Source organism: Pecten maximus, chromosome 11, assembly GCF_902652985.1.
Source record: "Pecten maximus chromosome 11, xPecMax1.1, whole genome shotgun sequence".
In the NCBI taxonomy this organism is placed as follows: Eukaryota; Metazoa; Mollusca; class Bivalvia; order Pectinida; family Pectinidae; genus Pecten; species Pecten maximus.
This window is the reverse complement of record NC_047025.1, coordinates 5,574,243-5,599,175: the sequence shown is the minus strand read 5'-3', so window position 1 is coordinate 5,599,175 and position 24,933 is coordinate 5,574,243. Positions and strand designations below refer to the sequence as shown.

The following is a 24,933-nucleotide window of genomic DNA, read 5'->3' as shown; positions in this document are numbered from 1 at the left end:
GCAGGGTTGAAAACAGTATATCAGTGTGCTGCAGTAGACTACAAACCAAAATCTGTATAGCAGTAAGGTTAAACTGGAGATCATTTCACTGTGCACCAATTTAATAGAATTTTAATTTTTTTTTAGTGAAACATCCTGTCCGGTCCGAGATAAGAATTCAGCCTCCCTGAATGATAATGTTGTACTTTCTAGTAGATGCAGTCACAATTACAACCTCTAATCAATGGTATGTGCTTACAGGAAAAATCAATAATTATCCCCAAATAAGCTCCTGGCCACAAATTAGTCCTCCTTTTCAATTTGGAAGAATTATCAATTTTAAAATTGTGGTTCAAGAAGTAGTTCATAAATAAGCCCTCCTTTTCAATTTGGAAGAATTATCAATTTTAAAATTGTGGTTCAAGAAGTAGTTCATAAATAAGCCCTCCTCAAACATTAATACCAAACTTTTACACTAGTCTGGGGGATTGGGTTTATTTGAGGATAAATGTGGTACTAAACCTTTAACACTAGGGGAGGGGATTTATTGGAGGATAAATTTCATATGGTACATACAACAGTTATCTTGACCTTTGACCTTAATTAACCTCATGTCACAAAATCGGATGAGTTGAAATTATTACTAAGTTATCAAATGATGAATCTACTTTAAAAATCGGTTCTGACCTGTTTTTCTGGTGGTTTTCCTCTTCCTGTGTTGCGAATTGTGTCCAGCGGAAGTGAGCGATCACGTCGGTCCTGTTGTGAATCATAATTGTTCTCTCATTGGCCATGGATATAAAGGTGTTTTCAATTCTCAGAGAGTTTTTATCCAGCCGTACGTTTCCGTCCTGAGCTTGTCCGTGAAGAGCTATCAATACATCTTCACCTGAAATGGTTGGTTTTATTGAATTAAGAAAGTTTAGCTGTTGTGCATTGAGTCATATTGGACACTGGGTCCCATGCCTCACATAGTTAAAACTAGAAAATGTCTGTAAGACAAAAATGTCTCCTCTAGCACATGAAACACAATTTGGTGAGGATCACATCAGCAGTTCCTGAGATAAGCTAGTTACATTGCATCGGGTCGGGACAGACATGGGTACCCCCCCCCATTTCATGGCAGAGGCATAAAAAGATGAAATAAATTGAATCATAACTTTCATATGACATCCTCTTACATATTAATTTCAAACCTATTTACTGGATTTTTAAACTACATGATGAAATCAAAACTTTTTGATATGATTAAGTTTTTAAATATTTGATGTGCAGGAACTTTATCAATTTAAAATACTAGGCCAGCCCTTACAAATATCTTGGTTTGCTGTAACCGGACCTGGGGATCTTACATATGGGTAGGTAGGTAGGGCTGACATTTTTTTTATTGAGTTCTGAAAAGATTTTCAACCTCTAATACGAAAACAAACCAGAATATGGAAATCATTATTAATTATGTGTTTTTAAACAAAAGAAACACACACCAACCTTATTTGGGTTTGGGAGACTTAGTTACAAACCTGTACAGCAACTTCCAGACATAAATATCCAAAACGGTCAAAACGTTAAAAATCAATGTTTTATTTTTCACAATAAAATTTTTTTGGGGTCGGGCGGGTTACACCAAAACCAACTTTATTTTTATTTTGGCCCTACATACATATACGACAGCCAAATTACCTGTATGATAATGGAGGCTGAGATCTTTCATGTGATCGCCAGTCTTGTTTGGTCTAAACTCCACAGTGACCTGCATGCTGTCCTGTACTGGCAATGTTCCTATCTCTGGACTTACTGTAAATGGTCTGAAAAATAATTAATTGGAACTGTTACATCCTCTGATAGCTTGGTAAATAAAAAAATAAAAAACAAGTAGAAATCTATTGTTAGATATAATACAAAGTAGAAAAGTTCAGTTAAATGAGCAGTTATAATTAAAATGATAAAAGATCTCTGGAAATTTGATAATATTAATAAATAGTCAGTATCTTTATTTAATTTGTAAATATACACAGTATACTTTTATAAGTATTTTAATTTAAGTATAGTGGTCACCAGCCCCTAAGGTTTTTTTGTTAAGATTTGCTATGCTAAATGTCTAATACTAGATTATCTCCCCCTAGTTTGAAACTTTGGTCTAGAATCCGACATACAGAATGTATATCTTAGAGAACCTCAATTTTATTTATAATTTTAATATTCTTGAAACAGGGGGCCAGTCTAAATATCAAGCATAATGTAAAATTCTCAACGATTTGGATGAAATTTATATCACTCAAATATACAAAACCTGGCCTATACCTGTAATTTCAAGTTACATTTTTTAGAATTATGGATAATAAGTTCAACTTACTTGTCTACAGAGAGAGTAAACCTGGCTTCCTTATTGCCAATGTTTCGGATAAGAAGTGTCCTGCTCATTGTGTTTTTGACCGGTCCCACAGGAAAGACAATGTTATCCGGGAAGTCCAGTATAGCGCGTGATCCGATCGCTTTGACAGGAACAATAAACTTCTCACGTTCCGTAATACACACCAACTCATGGTTGTAGTCCTGATAACAGAAAATTATGATTTTAAAAGTAAACAAAAAGTAAACAAAAACATAATAGAATCTTCCTGAAGAAAAACTTCAAAATTATAATTTTTATCTGCACAAGTCTTGTCATTTAGCCTAATTTTTTTCCTTCTAGCTAGGGTATCTGGTGAACTCAAATATATCTAATACATATTCTATCAAGTAGACTGTCTATGGAGAGAGGTCACAGGGAGATGGAGGAAAGTTATCAAATGAACATCCTCCTTGCTCCGTTCTCAGCCTTCAGTGTTTTCTGATTCACTAGGTAAATTTATATAATTTTAACAACAGCTCAGATTAAATAATGCCTTTATTGAATGTATATACAGTGTACCCTCGACCCTATCGCCACCCGAATCTACCGCCACCCTCGCATACCGCCACCTACACCCCTAGAACGGATTTCCCTTCTATATAATTCCCTTGTTAAGTTCGCCACCCTCGCATACCACCATCCGCGACATTCATAACAATACAAACGTCCCAAACTCTATATATTACCCTCGACGATATCGCCATCTTGGTCCGTTTTTTCTGCGATGGAGGAACTCTTTAGTGTTCTATTTATAGAATTAGGGTATTATCTTTTACTGTTGTAATTTTCATGATTCTATACTAACGCCACCCTCGTTATACCGCCATAATTGACACGGAGGAAATATGGCGATATAACGAGGGTAGACTGTACTTCTTAATAAGCTTACCTTTTTCTCATCGGGAGTAAATTGTATTTTGAAGGTTGTGGGGAGTCCTGGTCCCACTTTATGTCCAACATCATGAGGACTAATCACGCTGAAATACGGCGAATCAGCCTGGGTCACTTTGACTAGGCGAGGAACCTGTAATATCACAAGGTTATATTGAATACATCTTAAAAAGCACAATCCTTTACACGGATTTCTAAAAGAGTTTCGAGTCTTTCAAACTTCTTATTTATGATTAAGCATTCATGATATGATTGACAGTTAGACCTTGAAATGTAAACAGAACTGAGATAAACACTCATTAACTGCCAGGATATTACTAATCAACTGGATCCAGTTTTTTAAATGTGATTAGCTTAATCACTTGATTCGTAAAAATCATAATTCCACTTTACTTCTGTGTATATTCCTTGAAATAGACATGTAGGAAGAGACTGGTCGAGTGCTATAGAGTTTTGTAAAATTTTGTCAGGTTACTTTTACCAGAAATGAATTTATCATGGTTTTTAAAATTGTTATATATTGCGACTAGCTTAATATCCTTTTGACAACTGGGCCTTGTTCTGAAGTATAACTGTCTCCGATATCCTGAAGAATGTTTATGGGTTTTTGTAAGGCTAATTGGTTGAAATATCCAAAATCACTATGTATGCTTATTTAGGACAAAAATATTATAAACTAGAAAACGTCTGTAAGACATAAGTGTCCCTGCTGTAACTTGACACCCCGAAACATAGTTTCGTGAGGATCGTATCAGCAGTTCCTGGGATTAGCTAATTTCATTCCATCGTGACGCAATGCAACGAGACAGGACGAACATGGGTGTTAACACTATATGTCCCATCTTAATTACCTTGTCATTGTTCCTCAAAATCAGCGGCACTTCATACACTTCGAAGGGCTTAAAGTTCTGGAAAAATATCTCTGATGGGTAGGGCTGGAACATTGGTTCATCTATGTTGACTTGTGAAAACTGTCAAAACAAAGTATCTAGTCAGTTGTAAGGATTTACAATAAAACAGTTGTTCAGAGTCCGGTAGAAAACTAAAACTTAACCAATTTAGCTATAAGTGTCCTTCAACATACACAACATTTTTTTGGGGGGGAAAAAATGAAGAAACTGCTATGTTTATATATTGCTTAATTTGCACAAAGCTATGATCCTGAATAGAATATTTTGCAGACAGCAATGAAAAAAAAAGATAATTATCTTGAAAATCATTATCCACTCACAAGTAAATTTATATTCTGAAAATTTTAATACTAAACTTACACTATTTTATTGGTGTTTCTGTTTAAAAAAAAAAATGATTTGGCCAATCATGCATATGAAGCTGAAATTGATTTTTTTTTTTTACTTATAACAAAGATTTGACCGATCTGATGTCCATTGATTTTAAATGTTCCATTTTTACTTAAGACATGCTGAAAATAACAAAAAGTGTAGATTATTTTTCGAATGTTTGAAAAACAGTGATCACAATAATGATTGTCTCACCCGCCCAACAAAATATACAACTGGATTGATACATACATGCTGTATATATATATATGATGCATGCTGGGTAATTGCAGTCACATGCTATTGCGTGATTATACAGGACCAGTTTAACTGGGGCAGACATTGTAAACCAGGAAATGATCGAGATTCAACAATTGTAACACGTAGCGAGACCTACAGATCAATTTGACAGGTGACAAGACCTTTACAATATAATTATAATTAGCAACTCGGCCTAAAGATCATTATAATTGGTGATGGGGCCTAAAGATCATTATAATTGGTGATTTGGGCCTAAAGATCATTATAATTGGTGTCTGGCCTAAAGATCATTATAATTGGTGATTGGGGCCTAAAGATCATTATAATTGGTGATTGGGGCCTAAAGATCATTATGATTGGTGATTTGGGCCTAAAGATCATCATAATTGGTGACTGGGGACTAAAGTTCATTATAATTGGTGATTGGGGCCTAAAGATCATTATAATTGGTGTCTGGCCTAAAGATCATTATAATTGGTGATTGGGGCCTAAAGATCATTATAATTGGTGATTTGGGCCTAAAGATCATTATAATTGGTGATTGGGGCCTAAAGATCATTATAATTGGTGATTGGGGCCTAAAAATAATTATAATTGGTGATGGGGCCCTAAAGATCATTACAATTGGTGATTGGGGCCTAAAGATCATTATAATTGGTGACAGGACCTTGGCTAAAGATCATTATTATAGTTGGTGGTGGGAAATAAAGATCATTTTAATTATTAATGGGGTCTTTAGATCATTAAAGTTGGTGGTGGGACCTAAAAATCACAATAATTGATGATAGGCTCTAAAGATCTTTTATTGGTAAATATTTCATGTCTGACTATTTCCAGATGAGGATCTGATACAACTGGTCATTATATATCATACACTGGTCAGTGCATACAATATCAATATATATAAATGTAGATCAATCTTATCAAAACTAGATCACTCCTCTTTTACCTCTTATTTAAGTAATAATTAAAAGAAACAATGACATATGTAATTTGGCTCCAGTATTTCTGCCTCCTATACTGTATATGATATTAAATTTTCGACAACCTCAAGACTGAGTGATCAAGCTTTATTTAAGATTGAGTGACACTTTGTTAGCCATTACCGAGGTTTTTTTTGTTATTTCCTCTTCCTGTAAATGAAAAGTTTTTACAGACATATCACACAATGTTATAATCACCAATGAGACAAACGTAAACTAGATTACCTCCCTTTGTTACAAAAACATCTTGGTTTAACAACCTCACAACAAATATATCAGAAAATGATTGTTAAAGCATAATTTTTAACGAGGCAGCTATGGATTTTTAAATGCAGACAAACTGAATATTATCATTAGTGTAACAGGAGAGGAGAAAATGTAGCGGCCAGACTGGGGTTCGAACCCGGGACCTCCAAACACTAGCCGGATGCTCTACCAACTGAGCTACCTGGTCACCGATGATCGACCCAGTCCAGTCCCGCTACACACCTTCCTCCTTTTTTCCAAGTATTCGCCTTCGAAGACACACGAGACCCTTATACCACCACCGTATCGACCCAGTCCAGTCCCACTACAGTAGAAATGGTGTTATATGAGCAGAGTATAATTACCACTAACAGTTCATGTGCTATAAAACTTGGTCTATAAACAATGATAATGTTGTACTGACCCTTTGTAAGCTGGTGTCGGCCATATCCAGCAGCTCGATTTTCCTTGGAACCTTCATGTAATGTGTATTGGCCAGCTTCTGTTCAGTGTCCATTTGCATGTCGAACAAAAACTTACTCGGTGTCATCTGGAAAACGATGTGGAATAAACATCAATAAAATTGTGTGTAAAACATTGAGAAATAAGAAGCTGGTTATGGGTTTAGTGAAGTAAACTGTTATTACTTATTGAGTGCTTCAAAATGATGAATAAGTCATAAAATTTATATATAAAAAAAAAAAGATGATAAATGCAAAAAAGGATGAGAATCGCAGATTATCTCCCTTGAGTTACAAAATTGAAGAAATTTCAAAACATAAATTTAATAGTAATTGATTATATTAACAAAAAATAATACTGTTATTGTGAACTCATATGTACAGAAATTTCTTAGAAAACAAAGATTTTTTCTTCTAATTTTATTATTTTTGCAATTTTTTGGGCTATTGATATGGCGGTACACTAGAAAACAGATATAACCTTGTGTCCTTCCTCATCTCCCGGCTTCAGGAGTTTGGGGTTCCTAGGAGCAATGACTTTGCTCCTGTAGTTGGCAGCCTCCGGACCAAGGGCCTCTAGAGTGCCAGTGGTCCCAACCACCTCTCCAAATGGCCCTAGAGGCATGATGGTTAGGTAGAGGTCTGAAACAATGCAATATACAGGTGTGAAACAAATGCAAAACACACATATACATTGTAAATATATATGAAACAATACAAAAGTTCACATACAGGTTTGAAACAATATAAAACATAAAGTTCTGGATCAACATGATGTATATAAAGCTTCCTGTGAGCAAAAGCTTTTCAAACCTGTAATAAATAGCCAAACATAACTTTTCAAAAAAATAAATAAAATTATAAAATTCTCATTAACTTTTGGAAAAGCTGTCAACAAAAAAATAAACACTAAAGCAATCAGATTAAAAGCAATGCACAGTAGCATTTACATTGTAAATTCTATTATATGGACCTAAATCTTAGTAATGAAAAGTATTCTCTCAATTTCCTGTATCATCGATCACTTAATTCTTGAACAACCAAAGATCATCAAAATGTTTCAGTTATCTGTTTGCAGTTCAATAATTTTCCTCCTGATACATTAATTCCAACTTTCATTTAATATAAGACTAATTATTAGTTAATTAATCATACAGTGTTGATCAGTTTAGATAATTAAAAAAATACTTAGTATATGTTTATTCCTTCAAACACTTATTCTGTAATTAAGTAGGTATTTATTAAAAATGTATTCTTAAATATTGGTATGACATATTTTTATGATTATTATTATTAAATTTTGTGTGTGTGTTCTATCTACATTTTGTATTTTGTAGTACATATCAGTTAAATTCTAGTCCGTTAATAGTTATTGTCAGTATATTGTTTTCTGAATTTTGTATCATTTAGCATTTTACTTACCTTCCATTATCATAAACTGAAAATGATATCTACTTGGTGTTATTAACCGACAACACATATTTTCTTAAATACCGTATATGGCTACATATATCAACATGCCAAGAAATGATGGAATATGCCCGAGTTAATTTCAGTTGATTTTTAACCTATTATTATATACCAGTTAACGAATAAACTAGCAAAATATTGTTTAAATGAAATAACTCGGTATTTTTATGCATATTTTAAAAATAAAATCAAAAACAGCCGAGAAGGCAAATAAGCAGGTGCGTGTTTTGATCATGAACCCCCATCCCCAGAACAAATGTTCCGAAGGCTTATGAATAATTAAGACAAGCTGAAAATATTATTCAGATTGCTCCTTTTTGTTCAAATCATAACTGTCAGAGAGATCAACTCAAAAATAGTGTCAAAAACTAGTCATACTGAGGTATTATATAGGTCCAAAATCAAATGAAGATGGATCTTTCTAAAATCCAAAGACTGAAAAAAGATCGAGAACGTTGAGAGAGATAAAAAAGAAATACAAAGAATTGATTTCGTGAGCATAAACAGAATCATGACTTCAAATGAAAATACAATGCATGTCCTACATACCTCTTCAATATGTAAAATCAAACAATATCTAGCACTAAAACAAAACTGGGTTGTTTGTGAACGCCATATTGCTGTCTGTTGCTATAGCGCTCTTCAGCCTATGGTGTATAGTAAATGATTTTCTATTGGTCAGCGTTAGGCTTCTACGGAAGAATTAACCAATGAAACATTTTGTTAGTAATTGTGAACTAATCAGCAAAATATTGTCTTCTTTATCTTTTGACAACATAATGTTTCTTTATTAATGATTGAAAACATCATCATTTTCTATATTTATCACTGAACCAGATAACCTATCCTTCGGTGGTCTGAACTCAGCACATGAAGTCCGAACACACACATATCAGATATGGGTTACATAAAAGCGACGAGAGCGTCAACAAGCGACAACAAGAGGTACACGGTGGCCACATCTGAGAGAAATGTCTGGGTTTTTTTTTCGGCATAGCCGTCTAATTTTCTTTTGGCCCCGGATATGACGCGACAGGTGGCGTTACAATCAAGATGAAGTATGTGATTGATCAATGTAGCGGTAGATGCAAAATGAAGATATGCAGTTAAAAACGAAACAAAGATAAGATTGAATGCAAGCTGAATAAGTGGATGTATCTTTTCAAATGACGTATTAATAAGATTATATTCCTGATTCAAATGCAGTCTTATTATCACCAAAAATGATTCAAACTGATACAATTAAAACTATGCCGTTTATCTTTTTTAAAGATATTTCTTGTTTGTTTTAAAATTATTTTTAATATTTCCCCCAAATTTGTTGACATGCTTCAAGTTCATTTTCACAAGAATCCCATTTATTTCCGTTGTCGTTATTTGAAGTTATTTATTTACTAACAGTAGTTAATATCAGAGACATATATAGGTCGCTGTTAATATACACAAACTTTCGCAACAAGTTGAAAATACAAAGAAATCTAGTAAAATCAAATTTTGCGGAAAGACTTTGTACCCGAAAGTATATGTTTTAGATTAACTTTGCATATTTCTTTTCCATTTTGTTTTATGTTTTGTTTTTATTGTTTTATAATTTTTTGTTAAGTATAACACGCGCGCAAAACAAGAAATATGTGTTTTGAAAGATAACTGGCAAAGTTAACAGTATTGTACATTTTTAAATATGATTATTATGACCTTTATGAACTGAATATAATCATGTTGCAAGCTCAATGGATAATTATTCATACGAACGACTGATAAAAAATCACTGAATCAGGCTATTGTAGTGTCTGTAAAATGTTCGTATCGACATAAAAATGGTCATTAAAAGTTCAATTACTTAGTCAATTAAAAAATTATAAAGAAATTATCTCCCTGCAGATAAATTGTACAAGCTACAATGTATATGTACACGGGAGTGTGTCATTTTACCGAATATTCGTAAAAAAAACATATTTTATTTCGTAAGTTTGTATAATGTATCATCCAAGAAAAGTACATGTAACATACAATGAAATAGGATCCACTAAACAAGTTAACCTCTTAAACGTCTGGAAATATACAAAACACTTACTGTATCTAGTCCTAACAAATAGCCAGCATGTCCATGTGTCCAGTCTAGCTGTGCATGGTGTACATGTTGTTGTGTAATGGCTGGCGTAGGTATAGCCAAGGAATGCTCATTATAAAGCTGTATTACATGGTGGGAAAATTAGGCATGTGGATTAATCTAAAAATCGAATCTCAGACTAAAGGAATAGATAAGTCTGACAAATATTTTGTCGTTATTACATGTATGGCGTACAGTGGGTTTTGCAAAAGCGATTTTGAAAAATCTTCAAAATATCATATAATGTATGTGGTGTACGTACGTTTAGACTGCATTGAAATTGTGACGTCGACTCCACTTTCTAATGAAAAAAAACCACAACAGTAAACAACAACAACAACAACAGCAACAAATCGTCTGATTTAGAGCAGTAGATAGATCGGAATAGTCTCCCCGAGTCTGTTGTGAATGCAGTATTAAAGATAATTATTAGGTAAGGACTTCAAAGATATACTCTTTATTAAGTTATTATAACCACTTGTACATATGCCATTAAATAAATAGATAAAGAAATTGTCTTTAAAATTTTAGTATGAAACTGATCTTAGGTATTATATAATGTTATAAAGAGTGCTCGAGCTCTGTCTAATTATACACCACCTTACCAGCCAAGTACATCGTGGTGAGTATCCGGGCGCGGATATGGTCATCACAAAACCTTAAAACGCGTTGTAAAACATTCACATACATGAGAACAAAAGAGCCGAAAAGATACAGTGTATTTTGTATAAAATCTTTCTTCCAGATTCGATTTTCCTCGATCACAGGTGCCTGACTTGTTTTATGAAATAATAGCATATAAGAGTACATATATAGATGAGACGAGTCGGGCACCTGTGCCTCGATCGGCTATATTGTATATATATAGAGGGCTGATCGTTTATGCGTACAAACCGGTTCGGCAGTTTTTAAACGTATTATTTCAAACATATATCCCGACGGACCTGCAAATAATAATATACAGACCTTGGAAGTCTTTGCCCAGGCTCGTCTGAAAACAATATAAATCACCAGGTTCGTCTTTACCTCGAACAACGCTGGTCCAACTGGCTCAACCGTTTTGACCTCAAAAACGAAAACGGTTATGTCTGATTTTCGCTTGTCCAAATTAAACACTAGGTAGATAGTTTGACGCTGACAATTAACAGTTTAAAAAGTCATTAAGGGAAGTGGTTATACATGACCCGAGACATACAGTAAGTGTCGTACGTAGTGTTACTTTGAAAAGTTTGAAAAGTTTAACATGGCATAGGTTCTATATTGTGTTTTGAATCATATCTCGTCTCGGATTTACTATAGGATAACTGTGGGGATAATAGTACGGAGAAAACAAGAAATATCTTTAAAAAAGATCAACGGCATAGTTTTATGCTGGTGGTTATAATGTAAAACTGATAGTGAAATAAATTAACGAACTAATGCGTTTCAGCACGGATAACAAAATTAGATCAGTTTGAATCATTTTTGTTGATAATAAGTAAGACTGCATTTGAATCATGAATATAATTGTATTAATGTGTCATTTGAAAAGATACATTCACTCATTCAGCTTGCATTCTTAACTTTGTTTCGTTTTTCCCATTCTAATTTCGCAGTATGCTGATGATACCACACTTATACTTAATGGCTCGGAATTATCTTTAAATGAATCCATTACTGAGTTGAACACCTTTGCAAACATCTCTGGGTTAAAACTTAATGTTGATAAAACACAGGTTGTTTGGATAGGGAGCAAAAGTTACAGTGATGATACCTTCCTACCGGAATTAAATTTACAATGGGGAAGAACAAAATTCACATTGCTTGGAATTGAATTTGATGTGAACCTGCATGTAATTCCCAAACTAAATTTTGATAAAAAGTTAATTAAACTTAAAGCACTGATAAAGACATGGAGTAGAAGAATACTTACACCCATAGGGAGAATAGCCTTAATTAAGTCTCTTTTGTTATCTCAATTCAACCATCTATTTATTTCTCTACCTAATCCAAATGAACAATTTCTTCAAGAGCTCAACTCAATCCTTTTTAACTTTTTATGGAATAGTAAGGTAGATAAAGTAAAGAGAGATATTATAACACAAGATTATCATGAAGGGGGTCTGAAAATGGTAAACGTAAAACTATTTATTGATTCACTGAAACTTAGCTGGGTAAGGCGGTTGCTAAAAAAAACATGCAAATGGCAAATTATTTTTGAATCACACACTGATATACAAAAATTATCAACATGTGGTAGCGAGTTTATTGAGGAATGCCGAACAAAATGTAAGAATAAATTCTGGAAAGATGTTTTAAAAGCATGGAAACAATTTATTGATGCTGAGGGGGTGAAAGAAAAAATAAAAAGGCTGACAGGTACATTGACAATACCTCTTTGGTATAATAAAAGTATAATTATTGGAGGGAAGACAGTCTTTTACAAGCCCTGGTATAACAGAGGTGTAACAATAATTAATGATTTGGTAAAAGATCCTGGTACAAGTTCCTTCTATACATTTCAAGAATTTAAAGAGCTATATCAGCTCAATACAAACTTTCTTCAATTTCAGGGTGTAATCTCAGCTGTCAAAGTACTTTTAACGAGGCTGAATGTTGAGAATCACACGAAAATAGTATATCCAGTTATTCCCAATAATATATTACTGTTCATGAAAAGTGTCAAAGGGACAAAGGATCTATATAATATTATGGTAAAAAATGCTCTTATATCAACTGGTAGAAGAAAATGGGAAGAATCATTTGAAGATATTGAATTGAATTGGGTCAATATATATAATAATCCGTTCAAGGTTACGAAAAGCACAAAATTACAATGGTTCCAGTATAGGATAGTTCAAAATATTTTAACGACAAATTCGTTTTTATTCAAAGTGGGATTAGTAAATAATCCAATATGTAATTTATGTAATCGTGAAAGAGAAACTATCGTTCATATCTTATGGGAATGTAGAGAAACTCAGAGATTTTTGCAAAGTATAGAGACACTTTTGGATGCGCTGTATATCCCATTCCAATACAATAAACAAAGTTTTCTTTTTGGTGTGTTTTTAAATAATAGATATTCTCCTTTAAATAGAATAGACAATGAAATTTTGATCATAATTAAGTTTTTTATATACAAAACAAGATGCTTGCATAAAGCCTTAAGTCCTCATGCCTTAATCAATTCAATTAAAGAACATTACATATTTCAAAAGTATATAGCCAACAGTAAAGGTGGAGGTGCACAGCTGAAATGTGAAAATGAATGGAAAAAATGGGAAAAACTTATTGAACTATCTGATAGTTAATTTTCTTTACAATTTTGATTTAGTATGTCAATATATGATAATACATGTACATTATGTATTATTATTTATGTAAATATACATGCGTACCTTGTATGCTTGTATGTAAACTACTTCTCCCTACTTGAGCTGCTGGATGCTGGAGTTTATATGTTTATGGTACCACTTGAATAAATAACAATTGGAATCAATGTTAATTATCAAAATGCTTTTGTGATCTCTTGTCTAGTCTCTCTCTCTCTCTCTCTCTCTATCTCTATCTCTCTCTCTCAGGTACATGTGGGTATGATATTGTTTTGAATGTGTATGTATGTTTTGTGTGTAAATGCTAGATGTAGTTGGTGTTATCAGTGTGGAGCCTGGTTAATCGTGCCGATGGCTCAGTTGACGTGGCAAGAGTTGATATGACCAACACAGAAGCTGAGCCCTCGACAGGATTGATCAGGCTACCAGGGAACTGAATATGTATGTGTGTGTGTGTGTGTGTGTGTGTGTGTGAATGTATGTACATGTATATCAGAATATATATACAAGTATAGGAGTATGTATATTTTTTTTTATATATTTATCTCCTTGTTTAATTGATGATGATGATGATGATGATGATGATGATTATAATGATAATATAAGATTACAATGATGATGAGTAGGATGGTGATGAGATTATGGTTATGATGAGCTGATGATGATTAGCATGATGGTAAGATTACAATGATGATGATTAGGATGATGATGATGATGATGATGATGATGATGAAGATGATGATATTATGACGATGATGATGATGAGATTTTTGATGATTACTATGATGATGATTACTATGATGATGATGATTACTACTGTATGATGATGATGATGATGATGATTAGTATGATGTTGAGTATAATGATAAGATTACAATGATGATGATGATGAGATTATGGTTATGATGAGCTGATGATGATTAGCATGATGATAAGACTACAATGATGATATTATGACGATGATGATGATGATGAGATTTTTTATGATTACTATGATGATGATGATTACTATGATGATGATGATTACTATGATGATGATGAGATGATGATGATGATGATGATGATGATGATTAGTATGATGTTGAGTATGATGATAAGATTACAATGATGATGAGATTATGGTTAGGATGAGCTGATGATGATCAGATTACAATGATTATGATTATGATGATGATGAAGATGATGATATTATGACGATGATGATGATGATGATGAGATTTTTGATGATTACTATGATGATGATGATGATTAGTATGATGTTGAGTACGATGATAAGATTACAAGGATGATGATTATGATGATTACTATGATGATGATGAGGTTATGATGATGATTAGTATGATACAATTATGATTATGATGACAGGCAAACCATACCAATTGGAAGTGATGTGTGTTTGTGTGTGTGTGGTTCTTATATTTATGTATTAAAAATGTCTTAAAAAATAAAACAAATATAAAAAAAACTTTGTTTCGTTTTTAACTGCATAATTGCATTTTGCATTTACTGCTACATTGACCAATCACATACTTCATCTGGACCAGTAACGCCACCTGTCGCGTCATATCGGGGTCAAAAAAAAAAAAAAAATTATACGGCTATGCCGAAAAATAACAGTACAGACAGTACTTTATAATTATCTAGAGGGGAAAAAACAAAAAAGTTAATTTATGTCTGATTTTTTGTTGTAATCGTTTTTTAATTTTTGATAAAGAACTTGTTCTTTCAGCGTGTCTTGTAAGACATTTTGACTGAACAACACGATTTGCATTTAATTCAAACTATAGTGGTATAATGTGAGTATATATAGTATAAATGTAACTACATGAGTTTGAAACAAAAATAGATATGCAATCACAAAAGCGAAAACCGACAATTCAATCTTGATAAAATACAAACACGGACGTAAATTGAATCTCTTGGACAAGTAAAGTCTTCTTGATATTTCTGGTGATTTATATCGTCAATGCTATGCTGCTTCTAAGGTGTCCCATATATAGGGCCTAGTTGGAATCTGTCAAATTTCCAACTTCCAGAGTTATCGTTCTTTACACTCTGTAATGTTGCTCTCCTGCAGGCTAAGGGAGACAACTTCCGGATATCTTGCGAACACATTCTCTAGAACATATTTTACAAATGTAATTATATATTCGATATAAGATATACTAAAGACATCAGAACAACCATCTTAATACTCCAATATCCCGATTTCATTAAGTTTATCCCAAGATCCATGAATCTATACTGTAAGCTTACATTAAAGTTATTTTAAAAACTGTTAACGTTAGACGCTTGTTGTCGTCTTTAAAATCCATCTTTCCTTTTAGTGTAACCAGGCATGTGCGAAATACACATTTTCGTTGCGTAAGCTTTTGACATTGAATTGAAGCCGGTAAGATGAAGGGAGACTAAATCAAATCACGTTTTTCAGTAAGTATATTATTCATTAATTGATATAAAACGAAAAAAATGTTTGTGTTTCTGTCACATTTCATCCGTGATTCGTGAATAGCTTCCGATGCCTGTCGGATTGTAGGACCTTTCGTCCCATTTCCGACTGGTGTAAACTGGCGTTAGGCCGACCATAAAATCTACTTTTACTATGAATATGGTGTATGTGTGTCCTCTTGATTATGATATGATATTGTCATGATATTTTCGATCATACTCCTCTCCACAATCATGAACAGTGATTCGTTCCGGTTTCTCGATGTCCTTGAATCTTTCGACATTAAAGCCGTCAAGGTCTACTGCCGGCAACTACGCCATCAATTTATATAATTATAGAGTTTTCTTTTTAAATGATATTCATATTTCCAGGGCACCCGGCAGTCATAATGAGTATTACTGATCGGTTCATCTGTGACTCTGCAGTCGGATAATGTTGGAACCTGATTATTTAAGCAGTTCCGATAACCTTAGTGGGTTGCATAATCGTTCTTTGGACCCAACACGGGCATTTCTGTCTATTTTTTAAATATATATAAGACTTGACATGCCCCTTTGGCCCAGTGGATCTATTAATACTTCATTGATTAGATAGTATATAAAACATCTAAAATGCAGTACACACCATGAACATTCTTGTTATCAAGGCCTAACTAGTTTGGCTCAGCAAATGTTGAGGAAACAAGAATCGAGACTACCATAAAATTACGATGTCTGGGTTTCAGATGCTGTGAAATATTCTCTTGGCATATTTCCAAATTGATGTTTCTCCTTCAGTTGAACATGATCAAGAACATTTTAACAAAAGAAAATGTCTATATCTACACACAAAAAGTAGATCATACATTGAAGTTGAATATAAAAACACTGATTTGCTTGTTTTAGACATTACTTCCAGTGTCCTCTCGTGCTCCTTGTGGATTTTTCTGCACAAAGAAATATCCCAGTCATCTCTATCACCATATTTATCCTGCAACTGCCACCGCATTGTTGGAATACACCCACCGTATATATTTTTGCTGTATACGGCAGTGATGGAAAACAGCTGTATTTTGGAATCTTAGCACGTGCGTCAGTTCGACTGACCTACTTCAAAGTGAAACTATGTTTAAAAGGCGAACATATTTCTGTCATTTTTGACACCGTTTCACTTCAAAATGACTATTTTTTGATAATTTTGTTTTTATTGTTACAGGATAAATAGAATACATGGTCAGTGTCTTAAAATATAAGCTGTATTTTTGGCTCGGGACAGAAAGACAAAAGTGGCTCGCCACTTTTGTCTTTCTTTACCCTCGCCAAAATACAGCTTATATTTTAAGACACTGACCATGTATTCTCTATATATATGCACCAATAACTTCATGTTATGTGAATTTTAGACCAAAAATGTTGGAGGATTACATAGCAAAACACTTATGACAGGTGCTTTGAATTGTTGGTTGCATTGGCATCAATGAAAATAATTAGCCAGAGACTAAAAGCTATCATCATGTAGCCTGTGATCTTCTCATTGGTTCTGAAAGCCCAACAATAGCTGGCAATGGAAATATTTTTATCCTACAACTGCCACTGCATTGTCGGAATACACCCACCGTATATATTTTTGCTGTATATGGCAGTGACGGAAAACAGCTGTATTTTGGAATCTTAGCACGTGTGTCAATTTGACTGACCTATTTCAAAGTGAAACAACGTTTAAAACACTTTTTAAGAAGTTTGTTTTATGTCACAATAGAACTAGTAGTAAAACAAAAATTAATAAATTACTGTGTAATTATTATTTGAGAAAGGAAGGGAGATAATTTGATAAATACATTTATATATTTCAGAACAAAATAAATAAAAAAATCAGGAGATAAGTAGTTACTTTTGTATACTGGTTGCAGATTTCAAGTGACTACATCATTATTAATCACTAAATACAGTTCCTCTCTATGAAATTTCTAAGAACATTAACCATTGTAGTCAAATTTTAATATCAAATGTAGCCCGAGTTAATTTACACCTGCACAGGCTCATTAGGAACATCACCTAAATGCAACAAAAATGTCGCGATTTTTTTCACGCACTTTCTCCCTCATTTTGGATGTGGAATGAGGGAGATCTCCCTCATTGGAGGTTTCAGAGGTTGACATGTATGTAAAAGGCGAACATATATCTGTCATTTTTGACACTGTTTCACTTCAAAATCATTATTTTTGATGATTATTTTTTTAATGTTGCATGCGCAGGATAAATAGAATACTCCGGACAAAAAGACAAAAGTGGCTCGCCATTTTGGTCTTTCTTTACCCTTGCCAAAATACAGCTTATATTTTAAGACACTGACCATGTATTCTCTATATATATCAAAGGAGTTGTCCAGTAGTAATCCCCTCTTAATAAATTAAACTTATATAAATTTTTATCGATCTTGCTCCTTGAAACTCGGTATACATTATAATCATGATTTGGAGTTGTGTTTTCAGGAAAGAAATTTTGATTCAACTACCGGTATTTTTGCAACAGTTATTATCATTTGTTTATTTCTAGTACTTCAATATTGTCCCGAGACATTTTTCGACCAATTTCTTTGAAACTTGGTAGGCTGAAACCAATTATAGTACCAAGTGGTATTTAATGAGTTTAAGACCTTTAATTACTTTTTTTCCTCAAACTGTTAGAAAATCAAACATTGTCTTTGTTTGTAGTGAAAAGTGAGATAAATAACATGCCAGCTAACCACACTTAAGATGATGCAAATATTATTTTAATGAAAGATAGTAATAACAATATTGGCATTCGCCGATAACACTATATGACGTTTGAAGGGCGTGTACTGTATGTTCTGCCCTTAGGTACGCCTAGTTTCTGAATATGTTTTAGCCTAACGTGACTGGCTGAATGCTAGAGGTGAGGTAGGGTTAAGGTAAGGTTAGAGTGACAGTGTCCGCTTAGAGTCGGGGGGGGGGTCTCTTGTTCGAGTCTGGGGTTAGCTGTTGCATTTTTCCTCTCCTGTAACATTAATCCAACTAAAGACCTAGATGGAAGGTGGTATAGGGTCTCCTGTGTGTCTTCAGGGCCGAAAACATTGTTGAAAGAATGAGGAATGTAGTGGAACTAGACTGGGTTGAACGCCAGTGGCCAGGTAGCTCAAATGGTTAGAGCGTCTGTCTAGAGTTTGAAGGTCCCTGGTTCGAGTCCATATCTGGTTGACAGTGGTCGTGACATTTTTTTCTCCTACTAAATATGCTGTAATCCATACCTGTCAAGGGTCAAATGTTGACAAACTGGAGAACTCCAGTTTGAGGAACTCCAGTTTGAGGACTTTGCTCAAACTGGAGATTGCGCGCGGCGACACTTTTACTAAACATATTGAATTCATCAACAAAAAAACCCCACAAATTAATTGATTCATAGTATTCAATTTGACAACAAGTAAATTATAGTTATTATAACTTGTACTGAATAGTGAATGAAACTACTGAACAGTAAACGAAAGTAGGATCAAAATCTCAGGAGTCAGTGACTCTCAGTTGTAAAATCCTTAGAGTAAAATAAAAATCCCGAGATGAATTGTTTTCAAATGTACACTGATGATTATATACGTCAATTTTGGATTGAATAAAATATTACTAATCTGTCCTAACAACATATATTCCAAATTTCCACAGACATCCGTGGGACACAGTCGTACAGGCAGTATGGAGGAAATACCCCAATCCACTGACTAAATCTGTTGTTGGAACTGATATAGTGGAGCGAGAAATCAGTAAAGAGGGAATCCTTCAAACACACAGATTGATGAAGACCAAGTGGTTTATTCCATCGATTGCCAGAGGGGTAAGTTCTTCATAGTTTTAAAATATATCAGATCATCGGGACAAATTATCAAACATTTGGGTAATGTCTCTTAGCTAGCCAAGGGTTATGTTCCACCTTTCCTCTTCTCCAGTTTTAGCTGCATCCAGTAGGAATCAATCTGCATGAATTGTTAAATGTTGGCCTTATTAACGAAGGTTGAAAAGGGTTATAGGCAGATCATAACCCTTAAAAAGCTAGCGAAGATCTGTTCTGTTTGAACTGTCAAGTACGTAATACTGGATTCATTTTTCTCATTTTGATAGTAGCTTTTCTTCTCTTGCACAGCCAAGTATATGGTATTCTTTGACAATTAAAATTCTCTATATACATGATGGACCTAAAGCAGTGTTTGAAAGTATGTATGAAAATTCCTTAGACAATTGGTCTACAGAAAATTTAAATCCCTTAGCTCAAGTTATTTTTCGATAGACCTATTTTGTAAACATAAATTTATTATATTGTTTAAAGTAGCATAACTGCATCACGCAAAAGCTTGCATCATCAAGTTCATACTCACTTAAATGTTTGAAGCCAATAACGCGCTATTCTCAGTAAAAACACCTTGATTGTAAACTCTGATTTCATATGATCGTTTGTCAGAAAATATAGGAATGTTGTTAACATGAATTAAAATGTATGTCAGGACTTTTCATAGCCAATCGGGCCAACATTTAGAAATTTTACATAGACCGGCCAGGTTTTCTATAGCCTCGGGCCATCGGACCACCTTTACTTTCGAACACTGCTAAAGTTTTATCTAGATGTTCCTCGTGGTTCCATATTGTGTATCTTTGATTATGAAATTATAATCGAGCAAACAAAAATGGCCTACAGATCCGGTGGCCATCTTGGATTTTTGTCATCTAATTAAATCTTTATTCTCTTTGTAGTTACTAGGAGACCAAAAACTTGCTTATGGAAGTGAACATTCAAAGTGTGACCCAAGAAATAAAACACTAACACTCGTCTCCAGGAATGTAAGTAATACTGTAGCAACAATCTTCCTACAAGAATATATTATGTATATAATTATATCAGGGCCTGGTTATTCTTGGATTTTGGGAACACTACCCATTATGAAATTTAGGGGAAATGAAGGGCCACAGTGTCTTGAAATATTCTTTAAACTTTAACATTTCACATCTATTCTTTGCTATAATACTTACATATTTCATCAATATTTGGAGATTTTCCCGTTTTATGGGATTTTTCTTTTGATGGAGAATTTGTTTTTATTAAAAATTAATACTAATTTAGAGAGCGATCCAGTATTTTGAAAATTATTCAAGTTTATATAGGTACCAATAAATATGTTTTGGGGTAAGCTTAAGTTGGGTGGGGCAGTGTTTTTGTAGAATGACTGCTAGAGAAAATAAAGAAAATCAGATAATTTTTTAGCTCAGATAGTTTCAACATGGGAAATCTATTCAAGTAAAGAATCCGGCTAACAATGGATTTTATGTGTAAAAATAAAAGTTTTTAAGAAACTTAATTAAGTATACCGTTCTGATGTTAAACTGTCTTTGTTTTCTATTTACAGATCACATACAGTTCCCTAGTTACAATTGATGAAACTTTAACATATTCCCCTTGTTCTGACAATAAAAACAAGTAAGTTTTAATTTTTATCATTCCGAGACAAATTGCGCAATATCGAACAACGCCTTCCCGTTCTATCAGTAACATTTCATCCATATTTTATATTTTACCCATATATATATGTATGTATAATTTTGCGTCGTGAGACTGATGATGGTGATTTGAGGAACTTATGAGGTCATGATAACTTATCACATCCTCTATCAAATTATGATGACTGTGGGGCCGTGGTGGCCGAGTGGTTAAGGTGTCCCGACACTTTAACACTAGCCTTCCACCTCTGGGTTGCCAGTTCGAAACCTATGTGGGGCAGTTGCCAGGTACTGACCGTAGGCCGGTGGTTATTCTCCGGGTACCCCGGCTTTCCTCCGCCTCCAAAACCTGGCACGTCCTTAAATGACCCTGGTTGTTTAAAGGACGTTAAACAAAAACAAACAAACCAAAACTGTGATGACAGTGACATACAAATGTAATTGTAGAACAAAATTTTGTAATGATCAATGTGATTAATATATGAGGCTGAATGTGAAAAAGAATGAATTGTTACAATATTTTGATTTTACAGCCTTGCTGGATATCATAGGTTTGATCATGGTTTATATAGATGGTGCACTTTCATTTACAGGGATTTTCCTGCAATTTTTCAACTGGGTCCAGGGTCCATTGAATTGGGAATTTCTATGCCACAAAATGTGACATTGCATTGGGAAAAACAAAAAATAGTGAAATTCATACAAATTTCAGTATTTCTTTGATGAATATTGCTTTTGTATTATTTTTGATTTCATTTTGTTATCTCTAGCTGTTTTTTATTTAACAAAATTGCTTTAGTATAGATCTTTGTATATAAAGCATACTTAATCATTCAAAACTGACTTCAAAATAAGTGGCAAATTGGGAATTTTCATAAGATTTTTTTAGGGGAATGAGTCCTTTAAACGGACCCTGTTTCTGTAGTAGGAAAATCCCTGATTTAAGTGAGTTTTATATATATTCAGTAAGAACTTTCCTTTAAGTATTAAATACATGCCAAGGGATGATTGGTAATTAGCCCCCCTGTATTTTCTCTTTGAGATTGGGATGGGGGTGGGGGGGGGTGGGGGGGGGGGGGTGTTGCTAATTGCTGGCCGAGTGTCTGTGGTGTAGTTTTTTGGAATTTCTGGTAAGAGATATTTGACTTTCACCTTTGTCTATTAACAGGACTTGCTTGAGTCATTCCACAAAAGTGACAGTGAACAGCATGATACCATTTGCCGGATATTTGGAGAGTTTGGTGGCAGATAACGTAGTGAGCAATACTAGTACGGTAAGAAACCATTAACCTAAATATCTTGAGTTATTGGAAATACCTCACAGCCGAGAATATTTAGCAATAATACCTTACAGTCGAGAATATTTAGCAGAGTCGGAGGAGTGGCTTAAAACAACAAACAAATAATGACAATGAAATTGGAAGTTATAATACAGCAAAAAAAAAAATCAGGATTATTTTTCAAGAATTATTGTTTTATATTTGATTAAAGACTGAAACATGAATCCCAATATCCTGATGGAATTAGTATTAATATGGATTCTGATTTTGATAAATCAAATTTATTTGAATATTGCTAATCAGTGGATATTTTGACTTACAGGGACGAGACGCAATGGAGTGGGTGATAGAAAAGATAAAAACTGAGGCAGAATGTGCCATTAGGAGTATGGACGAAGTATTGAACACCAGCCCCTTGAGCACTTTATAATGACGATTTAACTTAGGTTTATAATTAGCGTGGTCACCTGTTCTATAGGTGAAGGACATATGCTGATCTGTGATAGGTTTTTAGACTTTCTTAGTCCCAGTTTAGGGAGGCAGACATCTTGAGGATGTTTTAAAATCGTGCAGACAGGACTTCATGAAACTCAGGATACAATGTGACATTGCCATGTACAGACGTCTGTCTTTAGTTTCATCCTAAAACGTTTTGGATCACCGACATAAATCTACTCATCGTTGCTTTATGTGAAACTGTTATATTCATGAATCCAGCTTGGGAACTGTTAAAATGTACTTGTAACTTGAGAACTGAATATCAATAATGTTTATGAATTTAGCTTGAAAAATGTTTATTGCAATTTTAGAACTGAATAATGTCATGAAACCAGCTTTGAAAATGTTACAATGTAAATTTAGAACTGTATAATGTTTTACATAAACATTATTTATTTTAAAACTGTTATGACCGAAGTTATTTATTTTTATTTTAATTATATGGAATCGTGAATGGAATCTGGAGTAATGTTCATGAATCTAGCATGGAAAACGTGAAAAATCAAACTTGAAATGAGTCTAGATCTAGGATATAAATTGTTATAGTCTCCATCTGGTTAAACCTGGGAGACTATAGGTTTCCTCCGCGTTCGTCCCTCTGTCAGTCCATCCACTCATTTTCCCTCACTTTTCTCAGCCTTGCCTCAAGGTATGTTGTTGAAATTTGGTATGTTCCTTCAGTATGAGTAGCTACAGATCAATTTACTACCTAACCCAAGGGAATTATTTAATATTTAAATGAAGGGAAATATCCGAGGTCTGTAACAATTTTCTATTAATAGAATGTTGTATGGGTTACATATTGCAGATTTGTCACATGATGTCACTCCTCCAATAAGGGCTTGGAATTAGCACCTTACTATAATGATATATTTTATACCATGTACTTTATCACATGGACAGATTAGAGGTCATGTAACATTTTGTACCTAGTCAGATATACCCTCGGCCGAAATTTGAGAAGTACCTTCAGGATATAAATTTTCTTTAAGGATATTTATAAAACTTGAGACGTATTGTAAGGATATTTATAAAACTTGAGATATTGTAAGGATATTTATAAAACTTGAGACGTATTGTAAGGATATTTATAAAATTGGAGATGTATTGTAAGGATATTTATAAAATTGGAGATGTATTGTAAGGATATTTATAAAACACGAGACATTGTGTAAGGATATTTATAAAACTGGAGATGTATTGTAAGGATATTTATAAAACACGAGACATTGTGTAAGGATATTTATAAAACTGGAGATGTATTGTAAGGATATTTATAAAACTGGAGACGTATTGTAAGGATATTTATAAAACTGAAGACGTATTGTAAGGATATTGATAAAACTTGAGACGTATTGTAAGGATATTGATAAAACTGGAGATGTATTGTAAGGATATTTATAAAATTGGAGATGTATTGTAAGGATATTTATAAAACACGAGACATTGTGTAAGGATATTTATAAAACTAGAGATGTATTGTAAGGATATTTATAAAATTGGAGATGTATTGTTAGGATATTTATAAAACACGAGACATTGTGTAAGGATATTTATAAAACTTGAGACGTATTGTAAGGATATTTATAAAATTGGAGATGTATTGTAAGGATATTTATTAAATTGGAGATGTATTGTAAGGATATTTATATAACTGGAGAGGTATTGTAAGGATATTTATAAAACTTGAGACGTATTGTAAGGATATTTATAAAATTGGAGACGTATTGTAAGGATATTTATCAAACTGGATACGTATTGTAAGGATATTTATAAAACTGGAGATGTATTGTAAGGATATTTATAAAACACGAGACATTGTGTAAGGATATTTATAAGACTG

At 33.6% G+C, this 24,933-nt stretch overlaps 2 protein-coding genes across 2 annotated transcripts in view; one reads left to right on the top strand and one right to left on the bottom strand.

The window, feature by feature from the left end:
* The window catches only part of LOC117338137 (hydrocephalus-inducing protein-like), a 77,013-nt gene extending 68,412 nt beyond the window's left edge, over positions 1-8,601 (bottom strand). Inside the window, 8 exon segments of the mRNA XM_033899351.1 lie at positions 667-868; positions 1,660-1,784; positions 2,333-2,532; positions 3,261-3,395; positions 4,114-4,233; positions 6,457-6,582; positions 6,975-7,135; positions 8,513-8,601. Of these exon segments, the coding sequence (XP_033755242.1) occupies positions 667-868; positions 1,660-1,784; positions 2,333-2,532; positions 3,261-3,395; positions 4,114-4,233; positions 6,457-6,582; positions 6,975-7,118 (1,052 nt within the window). The 5' untranslated portion in view covers positions 7,119-7,135; positions 8,513-8,601.
* A 7,075-nt stretch (positions 8,602-15,676) lies between these two features.
* Positions 15,677-23,499, top strand: LOC117337814 (PRELI domain containing protein 3B-like). Its single transcript, XM_033898936.1, has 6 exons — positions 15,677-15,817; positions 19,492-19,660; positions 20,572-20,658; positions 21,222-21,292; positions 22,481-22,586; positions 22,915-23,499. The coding sequence occupies exons 2-6, from the start codon at positions 19,622-19,624 to the stop codon at positions 23,020-23,022; spliced, it is 411 nt and encodes a 136-aa protein (XP_033754827.1). The 5' UTR covers positions 15,677-15,817; positions 19,492-19,621; the 3' UTR covers positions 23,023-23,499.
* The last annotated feature ends 1,434 nt before the right edge of the window (positions 23,500-24,933 follow it).